Source organism: Camelus bactrianus, chromosome 29, assembly GCF_048773025.1.
Source record: "Camelus bactrianus isolate YW-2024 breed Bactrian camel chromosome 29, ASM4877302v1, whole genome shotgun sequence".
Taxonomy (NCBI): domain Eukaryota; kingdom Metazoa; phylum Chordata; class Mammalia; order Artiodactyla; family Camelidae; genus Camelus; species Camelus bactrianus.
In genome coordinates this window covers 8,345,638-8,365,431 of record NC_133567.1, presented here as the reverse complement: position 1 = coordinate 8,365,431, position 19,794 = coordinate 8,345,638, and the positions used below count along the sequence as shown (strand labels likewise).

Below are 19,794 nucleotides of genomic sequence, written 5' to 3'. Positions count from 1 at the left end.
ATCAAGTTGATCAGTAGTTCTCGCCATCTAAATGCTTCTCAAAAAGCAGAAGAAAACGTTTGTATCTCATTCAACAAAATGACATAAAATTAGATGCTTGGGACTATTATCAGACTTAGGCAAAAATTATGGATTCATTCATTCATTCAAAAATTTGCATTGACAAGACTCTGCTGTATTACAAATGCCGCTTACTGTTTCAAAATAAGGCATAATAAAAGCAGTGTGGGAGAAGTGCCTTTAAAGAGAGGTAACTCATAAGAGGGGGTGACACTGTTAAAATTATCCCACTATCTCTGATGCAGGCTGGTGATGCCCTCAGGAGCAGTATCAGCCTAACTGTTCTCTGCTCCAGGCTGGCCAGATAAACCTCACACCATCGGTAGTAGAAATTATCTGTATGGTTGATTTGAGAATGCCAAATTTTCATTCTGAATTTTCTGTAACTGCATTCTTCCTAATACTGTTGAGGCAAGCCACTAGCGGACCACTGGAAACACGTCAGCAGGCTTTGGTAGTTTAAGCCGCAATCAAGATTGCTCATCCAAATAGCTAGCTGAGAGCACAGCTTGACGTGAAGGAGGCAGTGCAGCCACAAGCTGATACACAAGTCTCAGGAATGATGTCATGCCACTGGAAGAAAAACCTGGGTGGAAAGCACTGCTACATTTATTTGACAAAGTGTCAAGGCTATGAGAGAAAACAATCTCCATTCTCTAAAAACCACCTGTTCCTCTTACTGAACACATATCTGCCCGTCATCAGTTGAGCCTCAGCATAAATCCACTCTGCCTCCCACAACAGTCTTGCAAAATGGCATCAGTATTCCCATTTTTCTTGTGAAGAAATTCAGGCCTTAAAGGAGGTTAAGTATCTCGCCTAATATATCACATGGCCGGTAAAGGCTGAGTCATGTTTGACCCCAGTCTTGCCTGACATCAAAGCCCCTTCTGGTTCTACTCCGTCAGCTGCCTCAGGTGGGGAGGAGGATTCCTATCCAGTGACCACAAAGGAGAGCCATCTACATCAGACCAAGGGGTGCACAGAGGGCTTCAGAGAGACTGATGCTGTGATTCAATCTTGGAAGATCTGTAGATTTATTCATCTATATTTAAACTATTTTGTTAATTATAAGCTCCCGGGATTCAGTTCAAATCAAAGATACAAGACTAAAAGCAAAATCTCTCCTCCTTCTTCCCCCATAGTGAGGCTAGCACCTCACTTCAAAAGGAGTCATTGTTTTGAATGTCTTATGTAAATGTCCAAAAACCTCTCCGGCCTACCTTTAAGGAGCATGGGGGAAGATAAAGGAATGGAAAGGAGGCAGATGGCGGGAAAAAAACTTATTTTTTGCAGTCCTCCAAAGTGCATATACATCCTCCAATGAGATAAAATTTTTCCTGCATGTTGATAATTGAGATGAGAAGGTCTAAGTCAAAATAGTATCGTTTAAAGAAAAACCTCAAGCAGGGCAATGGAAAATGCAATCAAACCGCAATAGCTCCCTCTGCTGTCATTTTATGTAATTAAAAAAATTTTTTTTGGTTTTATTTTGTGATTATTCGGTTAGGAACCACATGAAGCCAGGTAGTACAGAAGTCAGGTGATAAAATCCTTACTACTTTATCTAAAATTGGTAGCATCGCCCCTGTGTCGTGAATAATGACGATCTTATGACTGAACATTTTTCTCTATGGTGGGGGTATTAGTGTAACTCAAAGAAGGGGTCACGTTTCTGAAAAGTGATACATATGCTTCAATAACAAGGAAACATCAATCTCTAAAAATTAGACTAATTTTTTAAAATAAAACCTTCAGAGATTCACTTGTCTAGGCAATGCTGTTCATTGAAAGCTGAAAAGCCCACGTCTTTGAGAAGGACGTGGACGATGTATCGGTAAACGCAGAGAAGGAAACAAACGCCAGGCGAGGAGAGGAGCCCTTCCAGGGAGGAGCAGGGCTGAGACAAGAGGGAGGGAGGACCCTGGAGGCGTCGAGATGCCCCGACTGCACATTCTCACTTAATTCTCCAAACAAGTCTGAGCCAGGGTATTCCTCATCTTACAAACAAGAAAACCGAGGCGTTGAATTGTCTGGTCAGTGAACAACTGAGTAATAGGTCAGGGCACAGATTGAGAAGCCTTTGGCTTTGAAGCGAGACTAGAAAATCTGGGCTTTGAAGTCCTCGTTCCATCACTAGCTGGGACCCTGGGAAAGCCACAGCCTTCCAGTCTGTTTCTCCATCTACAAACTAAAGGCGTGATTAGATGGCCTCCCAAGTCCTTGCCAGCACTCAGCAACCTCTGGGTCAGTCACACTGTAGTCCCCCACTTTATCTGACCCAGAGAAAATTCTGTTTAAATGAGAATCAAATGCAATTTGGGGGGAAAAATGGAGTGGAAAAGGAAGGGAGGAACAGACGGAAGGAGGGAGGGAAGCGGGAAGATTTCACAAGAGCAGCCAAAGAACACTCCTGGGGGAGGGCATAGCTCGGTGGTAGAGCGTGTGCTGAATGCGCACAAGGTCCTGGGTTCAACCCCCGGTGCCTCCATCAAAAAACAAAGAACACTACAGGAGAAATGGAGCTACCATCAGGCAGTCGACTTGCCCCCTTGGTTAGAAAAATGGAAGTCACGTGGCTTTCTGTCAAACAATAATTAGCACCAACTTTCTCCTTACGCATCACCAGTTCATAGACTGCCTTCCAGTTCTCAGGCAACAAAGGCCACCCTCAGTGGCAAAGGCTCAATTCAGGCCAACCTAGGAACGGCCGGGAGGCGTCAGTGACGCGTCCAACCAGTAACTGTGGCGCGTTTCACGTGCCAGGCAGTGTTCATGGCAATAAAGACGAAGTTCCCTCCTTCCCGAATCCAACTTTACAAAGATGAGGCCACACACAAATACTTGTGGTAAGTTCCATGAGGAAGACAGAGTGGCAGGGGGGCTGTTTTAGATAGGGAGGCCAGGGACGTGCTCTCTGAGAAGGTTAGCTTAGCAGAGGCGTAGAAGAGAGCAAACACAGGAAAAAGGAAGTGAGGGGTGCCGAGCGGGGTTAGGACAGGCAAGGAAGGAAGACCAAGGGTAAAAGCAGACACTCCTCTGCAGATATCCTCACAAAAAATTCCGTACCATTACAAACCACAACCAATTTTGAGTGTTAAACCATTCATGTCCTTATTTCTACAGGCAATAAAGCACCAGATAAGGTGAGGACATGATACAAAGGTGAAGAAAAAAAGGTCAGTGAGGTCTAAGAGCAATGAATCAGTAGATCCCGTGTAATGAGTATGTTAGCTGAGACGCATGTTGGACTTCACGTTAGTAGGTCAAGAAGGAAAAAGATGGGTGTGTGTCTGTAGGAAAGGGAGGGGTGGTGTGAGAATGGTGGGGGGTGGCCAGGGGGCGCTGCTCAAGAGGGGGGGGTCAAGAGATCTCAGGACAGCCGTTGACACAGCCGAACGCGGACACCACCCAGTCCACCGACAGTGTCCCCACGGCAGCGGTTCCCAGAGGGCACCTGCTGTGCCACATGTATATTCACAACCGTACTAGGACCTGTCACTCTCATTCTCTCGGAGCGTACAGTCCAGTTTTCCAGCGGATTACATGACAAGTGATATCACGACAGCTTGAACAGAAGATGAAAATCCAGCTGCTATTAAGTGAAATAATAAGTGCTTTAAAATTTTTCAGTGTTAAGTTTCCAGTAGGGTAAACATCAATAGATAGAATGCACATGAACAAAAAGCGCCTTGGGGTCCTCAGTAACTTTGGGGTAACAGGGTCCTGAGAGACAAAAGGAATTGAGAACTGCTGCCCAACCTGTGAATAAATTTGAGATTATTAATATTATACAATATATAGTTGTATTATAAACAGTATGTATATAAGTATGATGTTTATTGGTGATAATTCTGATAAAATAAAAAGGGGAGTCCCGTTAAGATGAGAGACCGGGTCTACGGCCGCACCGCCCCGAACGTGCCCCATCTCGTCTGCGCTCGGAGCGAAGCGGGGTCGGGCCTGGTGAGTACCTGGATGGGACTAGAGACGGGAACCCCTGGGGCAGGAATGTGCGTGTGTAGGGCCGGGCCTGTGCGGCGCTCCTGGACGATGTAATAACGCGTGTCCGACGATGCAGCGCGGAGGGAGGGCTTCCCCAGGAACGGCCGGCGCTGCGAGTTCATCGTGAACGGACGTTCCCTCGCCAAGCTACACGCGCGAACCGAGGGGCAGGAAGAGGCTGTGCCTCTATGTGAATGCAGCTTGGTGTTAATGACTTCTTTAATATTTGAAACTTTGCTCAAAAGCTGTTCAGAATGTCTTCAGTGAAACCTTTTTTCAATCTAGTTGAAAGTAAATACTGATGCAAATAAGTCGTTTATTTCTACACACACACACACACACTCACTCTCATATGCTACTGATATTCATTCCTTTGGGGGGTTTTTTTGTTTGTTTTTAATATGTGATCTTTCAAATATTGCCTGGAAAGCAGAAGAAATGTGAAAAGAAAAAAAGAAAACAAAGAAACAAGCCTATCTGGAAAACCAAGGCTACATAATTCCAAGACGGGTATTGAATGTCTAACAGCCTCTTCCTCACTTTTTTTTTCCCCTTATTAAAGGCATGATGACGGGGGAAAAACGTCTATTTTTATGAGCTCTGAGAAAGGAAACATGTGCCTTTCCAAAAGAAGAACGGTTTGACCCAAGACTTGACATGGCTTCAGCTGGCTTTAAATTTAGAAACAAGGAACTGTTAGTGGGTTCATTTCTTCTCTCCAACGTTTCATACAGAAAACATTGTTCATAGTTCAGATAGCTAAAATAAATATGTAAGTGCTGATACACTACATTTTCTACGTGGTATGAATACTTACTACATTTATTTGCAAAGATATCATACCAACTTATCATTACACATGGACACATGCAGTCACGTTAAGCCGTTTAATGCGGGGAGGGAAGTTGGGGGACTTGAAAAAGAATAATTTAGGTTAAGACCTTTAAAATGAAGTGCTAAAATAATGAAATAGATGTCAGTTAAGGGCTGGATTCATTAGTGATAAAAACATTTTAATTTAAAACATATATACCTTAATTCACCAAGGATTTGATTTAGGTCCAAGACTTTCTCTCTGAACAGGAATTTGATGTCTTTATACCATGAACCACACCTCACGTCCAATGCATTGGCTAAGATTTCCCACTGGACTGAGAACTGAAAATACACTTGCAAGCTACACGCAAACTTCTACATTTTTATGGTTTTCCTGCCAAGTTTTGACTGTTTTCTGATCTATCCCTAATTAGACTACTCACTTTTATCAGGTATTTCCAAAGCAGTCAATTTAGTTTGCACGGAAACAGCTCTTTCAGTCACATTTTATGAATTTACATATTTAAATCCAATAATAAAAGAAACAAGTACAACTGGAACAAACAAGCTTAGGAAGCAGCACAGATGACTCTGGTCAGCATACAAACAGGGGTGAACTAGAGAACAGCTATGAGATGCAAGTTCTAACTGCATCGAAGCACTGGGTGCTTTACAGAGGAAATGGAAGGTCAGTTAACGCAGAAAGCCTGACAGAACAAACTTAACCTCTGGGAGAGAAGAGCTTTAACATTAAAGTGCAACAATGTTATGGTGAAGCTATATTTATAAACTTTTAACCTCACATATAATCTCGAATATATACTGGAAAAACTCCTAGAATAGTTGGAACCACTATCTGTCAAACACCTCTTCCTTCTAAAGTTGTACAGTATCGTGGATGAAATAGGGAGGTAAATAGGGAGGTAACGCAGCCACATTAGTGTCTCCATTTTGAATTGTTACTAAGTATTTATTCATGATGAAGTTCTTATAATTTACTACCATACTTAAGCGGCATCAATATCAAGGGGCATTTGTACCAAGCAAAGCAGAAAATTTCTTCTTGATCTAGTTTTCATCTCTGGCTTTATTTTCTTCTATTGTTTATAGGTTTTCTTGTGACTCGTCCATATTTGCTTTCCTTTTAGTCTAATTTGCCTTTGGTTTTGCCATCTGCTCTGTTCTAGCAGGATAAACTAACTCTATGTTGTTTCGTTTTACTTACTTTGAAAAAGCATGGCTGACAGTCACTGAGAATCCTAGAAACCAAAAGTTGCAACAACAAAGATAAATGATAATTTAAGTTTTATTCAGGCGGTGACTATTCTCAGGATCTCAATGACATAACAGTATCAGCGGAAAATAACCAACTTTCTACAACCTCTAAACTGCATCTAAGCAATAATTACCTGGAGCAATAGTCCATGATAATCAATAAAATCTAAATTTTTCATAAGAAACAAAAGAGGATAGAAATAGCTAACATTTGAAGGCTTGCCACAGGTCCAGCTCACCACTTCATATTACTTCATTTAATCCTTCCAAAATCTCCTCTATTCTTACTTGCTATTTCGATTTATACAATCACCTTTTCTTTTTAAAGGAAGGCAGCATTCTAACAATAACACATTTTTTAACTCCTATTATTTTTTTAACCCAGTCAAATTTAGATGGCCGTCTGTTCTTACCTATATACGTAAAATCAAGATATTCTGCCATCATCTAAATTCTCTCTAAAACATCTTCAATCCCTCTATTAAAATCACTGCACCCCTATACGCACAGTTCGAATTAATTCAGGGAAAAGGAATGAGTCTCTGTTAGAATTCCTCCAATATGCAATCACTCTGTTGAGAAATGAGGAAGGGAAAGTGGGAGGGGGGAAGTTCTAAAAAGGTAAAAGCAGAAAGGAAAACCTAGTGACACAAGTTGGGTGAGACGAAGCGGTAGTCAAACAGCTGCCCGTATTCCTCTGTAAAAACACAAGGATAAGGCAGAGCATACTCGCCTGCTCAAGTGTGGACCAGGACTTCCTTCTCAAGTACAGTACGGAAAGGAGGAAAAAAGCAACTATAATGGAGAAACCTGACACAGCACAGCCAGGTGGCCAAGGTCAACACCAACAGGGTGTTGGTGGTATGTATCCTTGACATGATGTGATGGAAATGGCAACTTGATCTACATGGGGGTCTTCCTCCCAAAAACTCATACCCCGAGGCTAATCATAAGACAGACATTCATAAAATGCAGAGGAGGAGTGTTCTGTAGAGTATCTGACCAGTACTCAGTCCTGTCAAGGTCACCACAGCCAAGTCTGAGAAACCATCACAGCCAAGAGGAACCCAAGGAGACTTGAAAACCAAAAGTAATGTGGTATCCTTGACAGCATCCTGAACCAGAACGAGGACATTAGATAAAAGCAAAAAGGTCTGAAAAACAATTATGATAATGGATCAATACTGGTCCATTAATTACAACAAATGGACCAGACTAATGTAAGACGTTATCAATAGAGGAAACTGGGTGCAAAGTTTATGGGAATCCGTGCTGTCTTCCCAATTTTTCTGTGTAACTGTTCTAAAATATAAAGCCTTTGTGGTGGTGGGGGGTGGGGTAACAGGGATAATGTAAAATGGCAATAGAATTTAAGAAAAAAAAAACAAACTTGGATTGGATTTCTTTGGGACACACATTCTCTTGCTTCTTTTTACCAACACTGTGGAAAAGACAGGAATTTTAGGCCCCTAGACTTTAAGATTCACTAAAGGAAAGAAGTGGTTATAATTTATCAGATTCAATAAATAAAATACAATTTGATGTATTCATTACCTATATTCTGAAAGTAAATAGAGGATGACTACTACAAATTTTACTGTTTTCCAAACTTATTTTTAAAAGGACAAGTATTTGTCAAAGCTACCTACAAAGCTATTTAAATCGTAAAATTCTAAAACGTGAGCCCTGCAGAGAACCTAAGATGCACTCTACGCCAAACTCCTGCATTTACTAAGTACACTAACAATAAAGGGAACGATTTATTCCGTGTCAATCTACCAGTTAGAAGTAACTGGAAATCTGGTCTTTTCAACTCCCAATTCTAAGATTTTTCTGTATACAATAATGCCGTTCTGGTTACAGATGTGTCAGAAATATCCAGTGATGTTTTAAAATGCCACTCGAGTATCTAAACTTCTAAGTGTGTTCTATGTAAGGGGCACTCTCTGGAGGGCCACAGGGTGGCAGGAAGGGGTGCAGAGCCCCCCCAGGGTGACGAATTCTGCATTCATATCCCTTTTGTACACTAAATTTTATGAAATCAATTTCCACTTACATTTCTGTCCCAATATTGTACAGGTAATTCAAATTATGGAGTAGACAAATTTTTAATTTAGTGCACTATTTTATAAATAAACTGCATTTAAACTGCCACTGCTACCTGTGGGTGGCAGTTCCACTTCTCACTACCGCACGGAGAGAAACAAGGAGAGAACACACATCAAGGTTATGTAATAGCACAGACAGCTGACCCTTGAAAAACACATGGCATCAGGGGTGCTGACACACAACTTACAGTCGGCCCTCCGCAACACGGTCCCCCCACAGTCCAGGCGCCCCCCATCCACAGATTCAGCCAACCCGACCTGTGGTACTGTAGTACTGACCACCGAAAAAACTCCATGTACAAGTGGATCTATGCAGTTCAGACCCCTGTGGTTCACAGGTCAATTGTTCAGTGATTAGAAAGCAAATGACCTTGAACTGGTCAGTTCACTTCCAACCACAAGAATCCTTTAGCTCCTAGACTGGAATTACTAAGTCTAGTAACACTAACCAAGATAAAGCCAAGTCAACAAGAACTCGGGTCCCAACTACACGTGAGTATGCTGACGAGACGCAAACCCTCTTTAGGAGCAGACCAGTAAAAAGGCGGCTTCTGATGACGCTGCAGCGTGGGACACCCAGGGTGGCTAACAGTGTTGGGTGCAGCCCTCAAAACTCAACTCTTTGTTGTTCCCCATCCGAACAAGGGCCTCAGAGAGAGCCCAGCAACGATTTTCAGTGCACCACACAGAGTCACCACGATCCTATCTCCATGAGCTCTGGCCAACCCAAAGGACAGTGGACACACGCTATTAGAAAAGCATCCCCTGGGACCAAGGATGTGGGATTAGGGTTATTAGACAGCTGGTGCCAATACTGCCTCCTATCACATGAAAAGAAATAGCTCTCTTCCTCTTTCGCTCTAGGCTCAGCATTAAGAGCATGTAATGCAATAAGGTCAAGGGAGTGCATAAAGATTAGGACAAAATGTTACCTCTCCTCTCCTTAATTCCCCCACTTAATTTTAAATGGCGAACTAAATCGAGTGATATAATTTATCTGTACTCGAAAAGTATGTCAATCAGGAAATACATAACAGATTTAACAAAAATGTTACGTTTTCTGGCAGGCAATACATATTTATAAAGATAAAATGGAAAGAACACAGGTATGAGTGAACAATTTTTATTGAAACCCTCAAAGATTAAAGAGGACCAAATGGTGAGTTTGGGTACCATAACAGAAAATCTCACCTAACTGTACCATCATTCACAGGAATGAACAAACCCAAACACGACAAAATTCAAATCTCATGTAATTGCTACAAGTGAATGTAAATGAACTAATCATTTTATCTTAACCTTTCTTTAATCATATGAAAAAGAAGGGAATTTACATGGCATAACAAAAGATATGCAAAACTTAATGAAACACAATTCTCTTAAATTTCTCACTTATTTTTATAGGATGCAGAAATGCACTTGAAATGATTAAATGACTTAAGCTGATTCTTTTTTATTGCAAACTGTTTTAACATCAGCTTAACCCCCATGCATGGTATTCAAAAAGAACACAGCTTTTGAATTAGAAAGATCACTTAAGTTAAAATGAGGAAGTAAGTATTGAACTTAGGAAAAGGCTGGGGTTTCTTTTGAAAGGAATCTTCAAGTACCAATACGCATAGAGAAAGAATACTAATTTTGGTTACATTTTCCCCCTTACTGTTAAATATACAAACTATAATACCTTTCAAAATAAAACACCCATATAAGATAACTTGAATTAAGAAACATTCAAACCAGGTCTTGGAAAAACATCAAGCAAGAAATTTACTGGGCCAACAATGTTTTAATTTGTGATTATTCGAAACATTTCATCAGTCTCCTGCGGTAGAGCCCTGTTTCTCTCCCTTTCGGTCCCTACAGTTAAGAAACCTTTCTGTATGTGCTGCTGAGACAACCTGCGATCGTTTCACTTAGAGGAAGGACACTGCCATCCACTGACAGACCAAGGAGGAAGAGAAAGTAGGCGCTCTGAAGGAAACTTATATGAGGGGAAAAGAAAAACACGATCGAAAAGCTAAAGTGTTTTGTTGTTGTTGTTGTTGTTGTTGTTTTCCCAAAGGAATGCTGCACCCATTTCACTTAATATTAGAAATCCAGGTTAAAGGCACTGGGATGTACTCCTCACCATGAGTAGACTACTGAGTTACATTCGACAGTTCTGAGTCGGCTATTGCAATCAGCCTGCTTGCTGAGTGTTTCCGTGACATTTCTTACACAGAAACCTAGTGTAAATTAGGTACGTTTCAATCCGTTTATAATGTAACTAGTTTTATAAAAATGTTCAGAGTTGCTAATAAAGCACCAAGAAAAAGAGAACCTCAGAGAGAGGACTCAGATCCTTTCTACAAGGTCACCCCTTTACAGTTTTCTCTAATAGGACCTCCAGAGTGACAAAAGTCCCCTCTGACATGTCTTACCTATGTAATCTTAGGGATGTAGAACATTGCTGTGGTGACTAAACCCAAATGCCAATTTTCATTATAAATAGTTAAGAGACATGTTACAAGATTTCATGGCTTACTCTTAAAAAGGTAAAATAGGTGCAATTTTCCTTTAAGAAAGTCTTTGTTTTGTAATATATTATTAATATTCTGACATTCCCTTCAGTAAACACTAGTAATAACTACACTGGGACTACCAAAGAACTGTGAAGTAGCTACAATTTATCTACAAATACTGCATTTTTTTCACTTGAATACAGCATTTGTACATTTTAAGAAAACATTGTACAAAAAAAAAATCATATAAATGAGAGCCTCAAAAAAAATACCTGTCACTAAAGTTTTGAATTGAAGTGACCAAAGACCATAGTAAATGAAAACATTTCTAAACATGATGTAAACATAAATGGAGTAACGCAAAACATCAAGGTATTCAAATCTACTGTATTGCTATTTTCACCCTTAACACATCTTTCTACATAGCTTCCTCCTTTTGGAACAGTAATGTAAGGGGCAGTACGTCATTTCATAACTTTATGCCATCAAATTAGTTAATACAGATGCTTGACACATTTAATTATACAAAATCAATTTGTTTCAAGATACAAAATTAATGTTGATATGTAATTAATGAAAAAAATAAGATGTTAAAAAGGTAACTATAAGAATACCCAGAGATACGTTGTATTCCCATTTATATAGATCTGATCAATAAAACATCAACACATTCACTTAGATACTGATTTAATCCATGGATCAAGGCCATATTTTCAAATATTTTAAGGATGCCAGGACACTGCAAAAGCTGGAGAAAAGAGATGAGGAACAATATATGCTTGCTAAACAAGAACTATGTTTATTTAGCTAGTGAATATCTAGAGTAATAAATTTTTACTTCATGATAGCAATCAGGCTCGCAAACACCCAGAAATAGGAATTCAGGGTTTTAAATGTAGTTATAAAGGTCATAAAAAGTCTGATTAGACTGAGGTACATTTACTCAAAATTTTGAGATTCATTAAGTGGTAGCAAACAAAATAATTCCTCAGACAAATGCACATTTTTCAGTATACATATTATTGGGGGAGGGAGGGGAGAAGAATGTGCATTAACTGGTGAAACCCACCAAGCTGCATATCAATATTCTGTTACACCAAACAGTTTGAAGACAAGGGAAATGTTCTAATATAATCTCAGATTATGTTTCATTTGGCTAAAATAGAGCTTAAGGTTGCTTTGCCATATTAAAAGTTTACTACAATAATTTTTCACATAAACATTTAGACTTGAACTCCAGGACTAAATATGGCATGATTATTTTGCTTTTAATCTGTCAAATAGCTAAAAATTGACAATTTAAAAACTACAACAAAGAAAAAGTTGAAGCAGTGTGACTCTTAACATCATCGAACCACTTCTAACGGTTAACTGTTAGTATTTAACAAACTCAAAGAGTTAATGAATCCTTGCATTCATTCAGTCTTCTGTGCCTTAGCTAGGATGCATAATTACAAAAGACAGCAGATACTGGTAAAAGCTTCAGGACAGAAAGTGCTTGACGAAGTTACAGTTCTCAAGTGTGTTTGGTGAGAGTATAAGGGCAGATGCGCTAATGAAAACCATTACAAGAAGAGTCAATTCTGTGTTAGAGTTCAAAGATGTCACCTTAAGCAGAAAAAAGCTTTAATAACGTCTTCTTTGACTTATTAGGCATTTCCAGAGTCTACATCATTAGTGTTGTAATTCTAACAGGACATCTTCATATGGTTATTGTTTGTTTCTATTTCTCTCCTGAAAGAAAAACACAAAGACCTTTAACAAAACACCATCATTATTTAACGATTTAAATTATACTCACATATAACATAAACCATCTCCACAAAACGTTCTTCCAATACTAACTCAAGTAATTAGTTAAAAATGATTCACTAACACCTAAACACACTGTGGGATCACCACAAACCATTTGAAAATAAAGAAATCCAAACAAAAACCTACTTCAGGAGACCACAGGCTCTCTCCACAGCCCTGTTTTCCCCCAGAGTTCTGTTGAGGTGAGAATATTACAGTAATGTCCTTCCTGCCCTTTCAGTGAGTTTTTGATGCTTAGGTATCAGACAGACAGAAAGTCCTCTGAAGCAATTTGAAAACTATTGGCTGAGGTAAAGTTAAGAGGAAAAGAAAAGAGCTGCAATAAATTAAGCTTTCAGTGTTTAAAAAAAAAAAAACCTCAAAACATCAATCACAAGCTTCCTTACATCATACTCTCACACTCAGCATAAATTTCACATCAAGAAATATTAATACTTATTATTATTAATAATTCCTTTTAAGAAAGCAGAAACCCCTTGAACAAAAGTTTAACTGAGTGATATTTTCATGATGTTTATTAACCAAATAACCTATAATACTGGTCCTTGAAAAAACAGCTGCCCAGCACTGTGCACGCCTATCGAGTGACTGCAGCGTGCAGTCTGTGTGTGCCGTCTGCTGTGACGAGGAACTCACTGGTTCTCAAGTTTCAGCCAGCGTCAGAATCACCTGGGCAGCTTGTGGGAACACTGCCTCCTGGGCCCCGAAGGCCTGAAGCTGGACCCGTGAGACCGCAGTTCCAACACATTCACAGGGGACCCTGACCCTGCTGCTCCAAGGACCACACCTTCAAAGCCACTTGTGTCTAACACATTACAAGACACTCTATTTTTGGTTTCACTACTCCTGTTCCAATTTTTCATGAGTAGTATATGTTCCGTAATAAATATTTACATACTTAGCAAATGGTCAAATCAATGTCCCATCCTCTGCGACACCATCAGAAAACTGTATTTTAAATTCCAAAGAGAACTTTAAGTTGTTACTAAATTCCTTTTTCATTTTTATATTCCTAGAACTTGAATAACTGTATCTAATGCAGAAAGCTAACAAACAAATGTCCTACTACACAGTAACTACAAATAAATTACTTTATAGACCCATAAGCATAAATTAAAGAACTAAACAAATTAAAGAAACTAATTTCAATTTAATTAAAGAAATCAAATAAAACAAAAACGGAAAACAGATACAGAGCTAGCTAATTAATCATGTTTCAAAAGGATAAACAAAAAACAAAAATCCAACAACATAAGCAAAGGAAAAAAACACCAAAAAAAAAAAGAATTTGGAGCCAAGATGCTGTAGTCTAATTTTACAAAGGCCCTAAAGCTTTTAAAAAAAACAGCCTAAACATAAAGAAAATTTAGTTCTCAGCTGAAGGAAACAGATTTGTACGAGAAATGTTGACGCCTGCTTTAATTAGCTGGATATAAAACACGAAGAGAGGTTTTAAAGAAAGAAGAGGTAACAGCTCGCTGTTCATTCTTCTCCATAAAATGACTGATTAAAACTAGAGAAATTCATCAGCTCCATGAAGAGCCCCAAAAATAAGGAAAATGGGCAATGCTACTTCAGGATAAATTAGACAAAGAGAGGTTTAATCAGTGGGAGGTGATCAGGTATATGTATGAATGAGGATCATGTGTTATTTAAATAGAAGTTAGAGATGCTGTTTCAGTTTGAGCTGTAATAAACTGTGACACCCTTAACTGAATCAGTAAAATACACAGATTACATCTATGAACATAATGCATAACTTCTAACTCAGTAGACAGGAAAAGAAGAAAACTGTAAAAACTCCGCCAATCCAACGGGACAGCAAAGAGGGGAGGGAGGAGTTTGAAAGACCTAGGTTAATTAGAAAGGAAATGTAAAATGGCAGAACTATACATTTATGTCATTTTTACATATATATCAAGCAATCAAAAACACAGGTTCATCAATGAAAATGAAACAGCTCAGATTTAAATTTAAGAAAGATTTAGTAACATATGATCTACAAGAAATAAATCTTAAACATAAGGACACAAATTAAAAATAATGAAAAACAAGCTAAATAAAGGCTGAAACAACCATATTCAAATCAGATAAAACAGACTCAGGCAAAAACCACTGTTAGAGATAAAAGAATCACTACATACTTAGTAAGTATTTTGAGGTTAGCAATACTTTGATACTAACTGCAGAAAAGCATGAGAAAATTGAGTCCAGTCTCACCTGTCACAAAAGGGTCTCTTGCGAGCTGTTTTGATGGTAAGAGTATATACAGAGAGGAGCTAACATAGGAGCACGAAGCCCAGGAAGAAGGCTAGCATCATCATCCTCCAGTACAACAACAGTAACAGTAACTCCTACACCAGAATGAACAATGCTGAAAAGTGTCTGGATTTGGGGGTACATTTTGAAAGCAGAGCCAACAAGATTTACTGATAGAGTGATCAGATATGGGTGTGAAAGAAGTAGCACACATGAGTGTAATGTTACTGGCCTAAGCAGCTGGAAGGACGGTGGTGCCCTCTACAGAGAGGGAGAAGGTTTGGGGCAGGTGAAGAAACAGGAGTCGGGCTAAATTTAAGACGCTTATTGGACAACTAAGTGAAGACGTCAAACAGGCAACTGGATACATGAGTCTGGACACAGAAGGATAGGTCTGGGATGGGGATACAAACTTGACTGAAGTCCTCACCATGGTAAATGTCTATCAACAAAACTCAAGTCCTCCTGAAGTCTACAGGGTCGTCAATACCTCTGCTTTATGGAGAAAAACGAAAAACACCCCCACATTTATATTAACAATATCCAGAACAGTGTCTGATACTGTTAGTATTAAATAAATATTTGATTCGAATATAATGAGAATGGGCATGCTATCCAGCTACAGGTGACAAGAAATACTAGACTTAAGACGTGGTGAGCCATCAGTGATACAACTAGTGCTGTTGTAAAACCAGGTACATATTACACAGCTGACATCATAGTTACATGTGCTGGTGTCTTGCTGGCAGTTATAAGGGGAGAAAGGAAACCTGAATTGCACAGAAGGAGACATGGGCCAGCACACCTGGGAAACGACTAAGCCTCTAGTGACAGTTCAGAAGACAGCACTTCAGTTACGTACACTCTTTAGGATACACTTTCCAAAATGATTCACAAAACTCAGCTTTTGTTTTTAATGATTAACAATTCAAAAAACAATCTGCAGAAGAACCCCCCCCCCCCTTTTCTATTAATAGAGCTATGTCTCAACCAGGCAGATTTAAAGATCAGGGCTTTGGAGCCTCTGGCATAATAAGGATTCTTCCTCACCCAGAGCTGAGCAAAGGCACTGGAGATCTTAAGGCCAAGACCTAGAACTTGACCTGTGGCGACAAACTCTGGGAGGTTTACCTGCAAATCCATGTCTTTCTGACACAGCTTAACAGACGAGCTAAGAACTTCCCTACCAGTAAGGCTAGGAAAGAGCTGAAAACAAAATTTTCTTTAGTGTCCTCAGAGAGGCCATCAGCTTGCCCTTAACATTACAGGTAAATAACTTGTTTCCTTTTAATCATCTGTACGTTTATCATTACTAGCAATATTTCAGTAATCAGACCTGAGTCCAAATGAGCCACAAGGGAAAAAGCAACTGCGTATCTAAGAAGGCACACTATAGAGAAAGAAAATGAGAATAATCACTTAGAACACAAGTACAATAAAATGGAAGTACTGAAGGAGTCAGCAACACCTATCTGATTTTCAAACTAAAAATCTGAGTGGATGAATTAAAGAGGGAAATGTTCACTGCCCTTCTGGGGAGTAAAACATTAAGTCCAAGAAATATCTCAAACTACTGAGCAGGAAGAGCGAGCTGGAAATCACAAAGGAAAAAATAAAACTGGTGGACAGAGCCAAGGCAAAACGAACATTCTAGAAGCAGGAAAAAGAACAAACAGAAGAGCTAAATAATCACAAAAAATTTTACTTGATACTCCTCCTTGCATGATGTGGGGCTTGATGTTCCCCCTTTACAGTGTGGACTGGGCATACTACTTTGCTTCTAAGAATAGAGCATTAAAAAAAAAAAAAAGGACATTGACACTGGAGAATCCTACCAGCCTATCAGACAGCTTAACCACATCAAGTTAACAGCACCAGTAACAAGTTATGTATGATCAGATGAGAAGGACACATCATGTATGTGGTAATTCTTCCCAATATCCCATAACCTCAATCTAATCATGAGAATGCAATATTGAGGGTCACCCCATCAGTAGTCTTCAAAAATGTTAAAGCCATGAGAAAAGGAAAGACAGAGAAACTGACATGGCTTGAAGGAGAGTAAGATGACATGACAACTAAATGCAAAGTTGTGTTCCAGATCTTAAATACAAGACATCAATGGGAAAACAAGAAATCCAAAAAAGTCTGTAGTTTAGTTAACAGTATTATACCAATGTTAATTCCTTAGTTTGGATGAATATAATTATGTAGATGTTATAATAGGAGAAAACTAAATAAAGGATATTAAAAATTTTCCCATATTACCTTTGCCACATTTCTGTAAATCTAAAATTGTTTCAAGATAAAGATTTTAAAAAACCATAATAAAAATTAGAAAATTACAGCCTTTAAATATCATATTAAGTATCATATGGCTGTAGAAATATACATATGATCTACAGGATATTGTTATTTTAATGGCTCCTCTGCTTCTCTTTTTATTGTTTCTGAGGATAAAAGTGTTACTTAAATTCTGCCCCAAAGTTAAAACTGATGAAATATCAGGCTATAATTTTAATTTTAAAGAACAGTGCACGTTTCAAGAAAAGATAAAGTTTAGAGATGAACAATGACTAAAACTGAAATACATAATATATTCAATTCTTCAGAAAAAGTAATGACTTACCAGGAATGGATTCTGCATAGGTTGGCTGACAAGACTGGAAAGATTCAGGCCAAAGAGCAGAAGAAGGGCAGTGAGAGATGAACAAACCCCCCAGCCGTTCAAAACCCTCAACATTTGTCCAGAGCCACTGAAGTGCTCTGATACTGAGACAAGCTTCTGACAGGCACTGTCCCAAGAACAGGATGGATCCTTTTGCATTAAGAGAGCAAAAGACAAAGAGTGTAAAGGAAACAGACCAATTCTGCAAAGTAAAATAAATTCAAAACCAAAAGATCATCAAGGGAAAGAACAAAACATATGCTGTGAAGGTTGTTTTTGAAAATCAATTCTTCAGATTTTTTAAACTTATGTTTCCATGTAAGTGAGACGCTAACATTTCAGATCCTCTGCATGACCACACTGTAATAGAGAACCGCTTTATAAGACTGCCATGCCCACGTTTGCATTTATAAAATAAAGAAGTATGTCAGGTTTGAGAAAAGAACAGATGCAGTCTAATAATATCTAAACTATTCATCTGTACGAAAGATCAAATAACCTCAGACTGTACTGTAAAATGGAAGTCAGGATGAAGTTCAAACAGTGAAAAATGGTGGAGGACAGTCATAACACAGGACAGTTTTCAGTGGTCCGCAGGAGAGTAAAAAACACGGTCCTAAGACTTAGGACTAATTCATGCTTTGAGCTGTGATTTAGTTTCAGCAAAATAATACCACTTACCACACTAAATTAACTTTTTGTTTTTCCGGAGTCTCATTTTGGTTAGAGTTTTCACTGAATTTTATGTTTAAGTAATACTACAGAAATAAAAAAATTATAAGAAAAAAGCATAAGGACCTCGATTTGCAGATATAATTGTTAGGCAGAAAATCCTAAGGATGTTTTATTAGAACTACTAGAACTCGTAAGTGAATTTAGCATGGTCACACGCACGACACAGGACATTTCTATAAACCAGGAGCAAACAACTGGGAAAACTAAAAATTACATTTCCAATAGCACTAAAAAAATATAAAATACTTAGCAATAAATCCAGTAAGAGACATTCAGGTCCTCAACAGTGAAAACTACAAAATTTTACTGACAGAAATTATGTTTGTCTCTCCAAGAACTATGAGTTTTACAAAAAAAAAGGGCTATTTATCTTGGACGGCTTACTGACAATCTTTAATATTTATCTGCTGAATGAATAAAAGGGAACATAGTTAAGAAAAGGACTTGCAGGATCTAAATATATAATGATAAAGGTTGACTCAAATATAAGATACATGCTAGAATTCTCACGGGAAAAAAAAAGAAAAAAGACTGATCTGGGACCTGGTGACAGGTGTTAAAGCCAAGCACAGGAATTAATACACAAACCCTATTTTGGAGTGAGATTTTGGACTCTACAACAAAATGAAAGTAACAGTAAAATGATTATGCTCCAGATTGTTGTTCACAAGTGGAACTGTCCACCTGTAGCTTTTTTACATCCTACACCTTTTACTATATATCCTATCTTTTTTCCATTCTCTTATGTTATTTCAAATGCAAATAAGAGTATCACATGTTTAAGATACTAGATTTGAAACACCTTTCAAAATATTCCAAGTTTTCTGCTAAGAAACAGTAAAATCAATTTCACTCAGAAATTAGAGTGCAATATAGTTATTAAAGTTCTAAATTAAGAAAATGCATGTCAAACTTTCAAAATAAACTATTATGTAAACAGGGAAGATAATTCAGTAATTTAAGTTACTTCCTGAAACTTCTCACGTTCAGTTAAAGTTAAACATGTATGTTCCTGAAGTAAAATCGCCCCTCAGTATCTGCAGGGAACTGGTTCCAGGACCCCGTGGATATCAAAATCCGAGGATGCTCAAATCCCTTCAGCTGGCCCTCTGTATCCATAGGTTCCACACTCACGGATACGCAGGGCTGACTGGAATCATGCATTTGCGGTTGCTACTTCAAATGCTAACTGAATACAGCATTCAATTTAAGCATGACTGTTCACACCATAACAGATGTGAAAGAAATCTCTCCCAAAGAGCTGTGATTTACCCAATAAACTATAGTTAATTCTTTTCCTAAAAATTCACTAAGTTCTTTATCGTCATTGGAACTTAACATAGCCACTATTAACTCTCCTATGGGGCAACAAAATTAATCTGAGGGGGAAAAAAAATCAATGTTATAAAATGCTAACTGAAGTACCTTCTTCCCACCTCTGGCTTATAAAGAATACTTACCAAGTTCAGAGCATTACTACATAAAAACAGAGTCATCTTGACTATTCAAAATATGACTCAATGTCTCATCAGAGGATTACTCCCTTAAATAT

At 38.5% G+C, this 19,794-nt stretch overlaps 1 protein-coding gene and 1 non-coding gene across 7 annotated transcripts in view; one reads left to right on the top strand and one right to left on the bottom strand.

The window, feature by feature from the left end:
* Positions 1 to 2,478: 2,478 nt before the first annotated feature.
* On the top strand, positions 2,479 to 2,551 carry TRNAI-AAU (transfer RNA isoleucine (anticodon AAU)). Its single transcript has one exon. It is a non-coding gene; the product is annotated as a tRNA-Ile (tRNA).
* A 6,822-nt stretch (positions 2,552 to 9,373) lies between these two features.
* Positions 9,374 to 19,794, bottom strand: part of YTHDF3 (YTH N6-methyladenosine RNA binding protein F3) — a 33,470-nt gene continuing 23,049 nt past the window's right edge. For all 6 annotated transcript variants that reach the window (XM_074355000.1, XM_074355002.1, XM_074355001.1 and 3 more), the window contains one exon: positions 9,374 to 12,499. In XM_074355000.1, the coding sequence (XP_074211101.1) occupies positions 12,476 to 12,499 (24 nt within the window). In that variant the 3' untranslated portion in view covers positions 9,374 to 12,475. The remainder of the gene's footprint in view (positions 12,500 to 19,794) is intronic.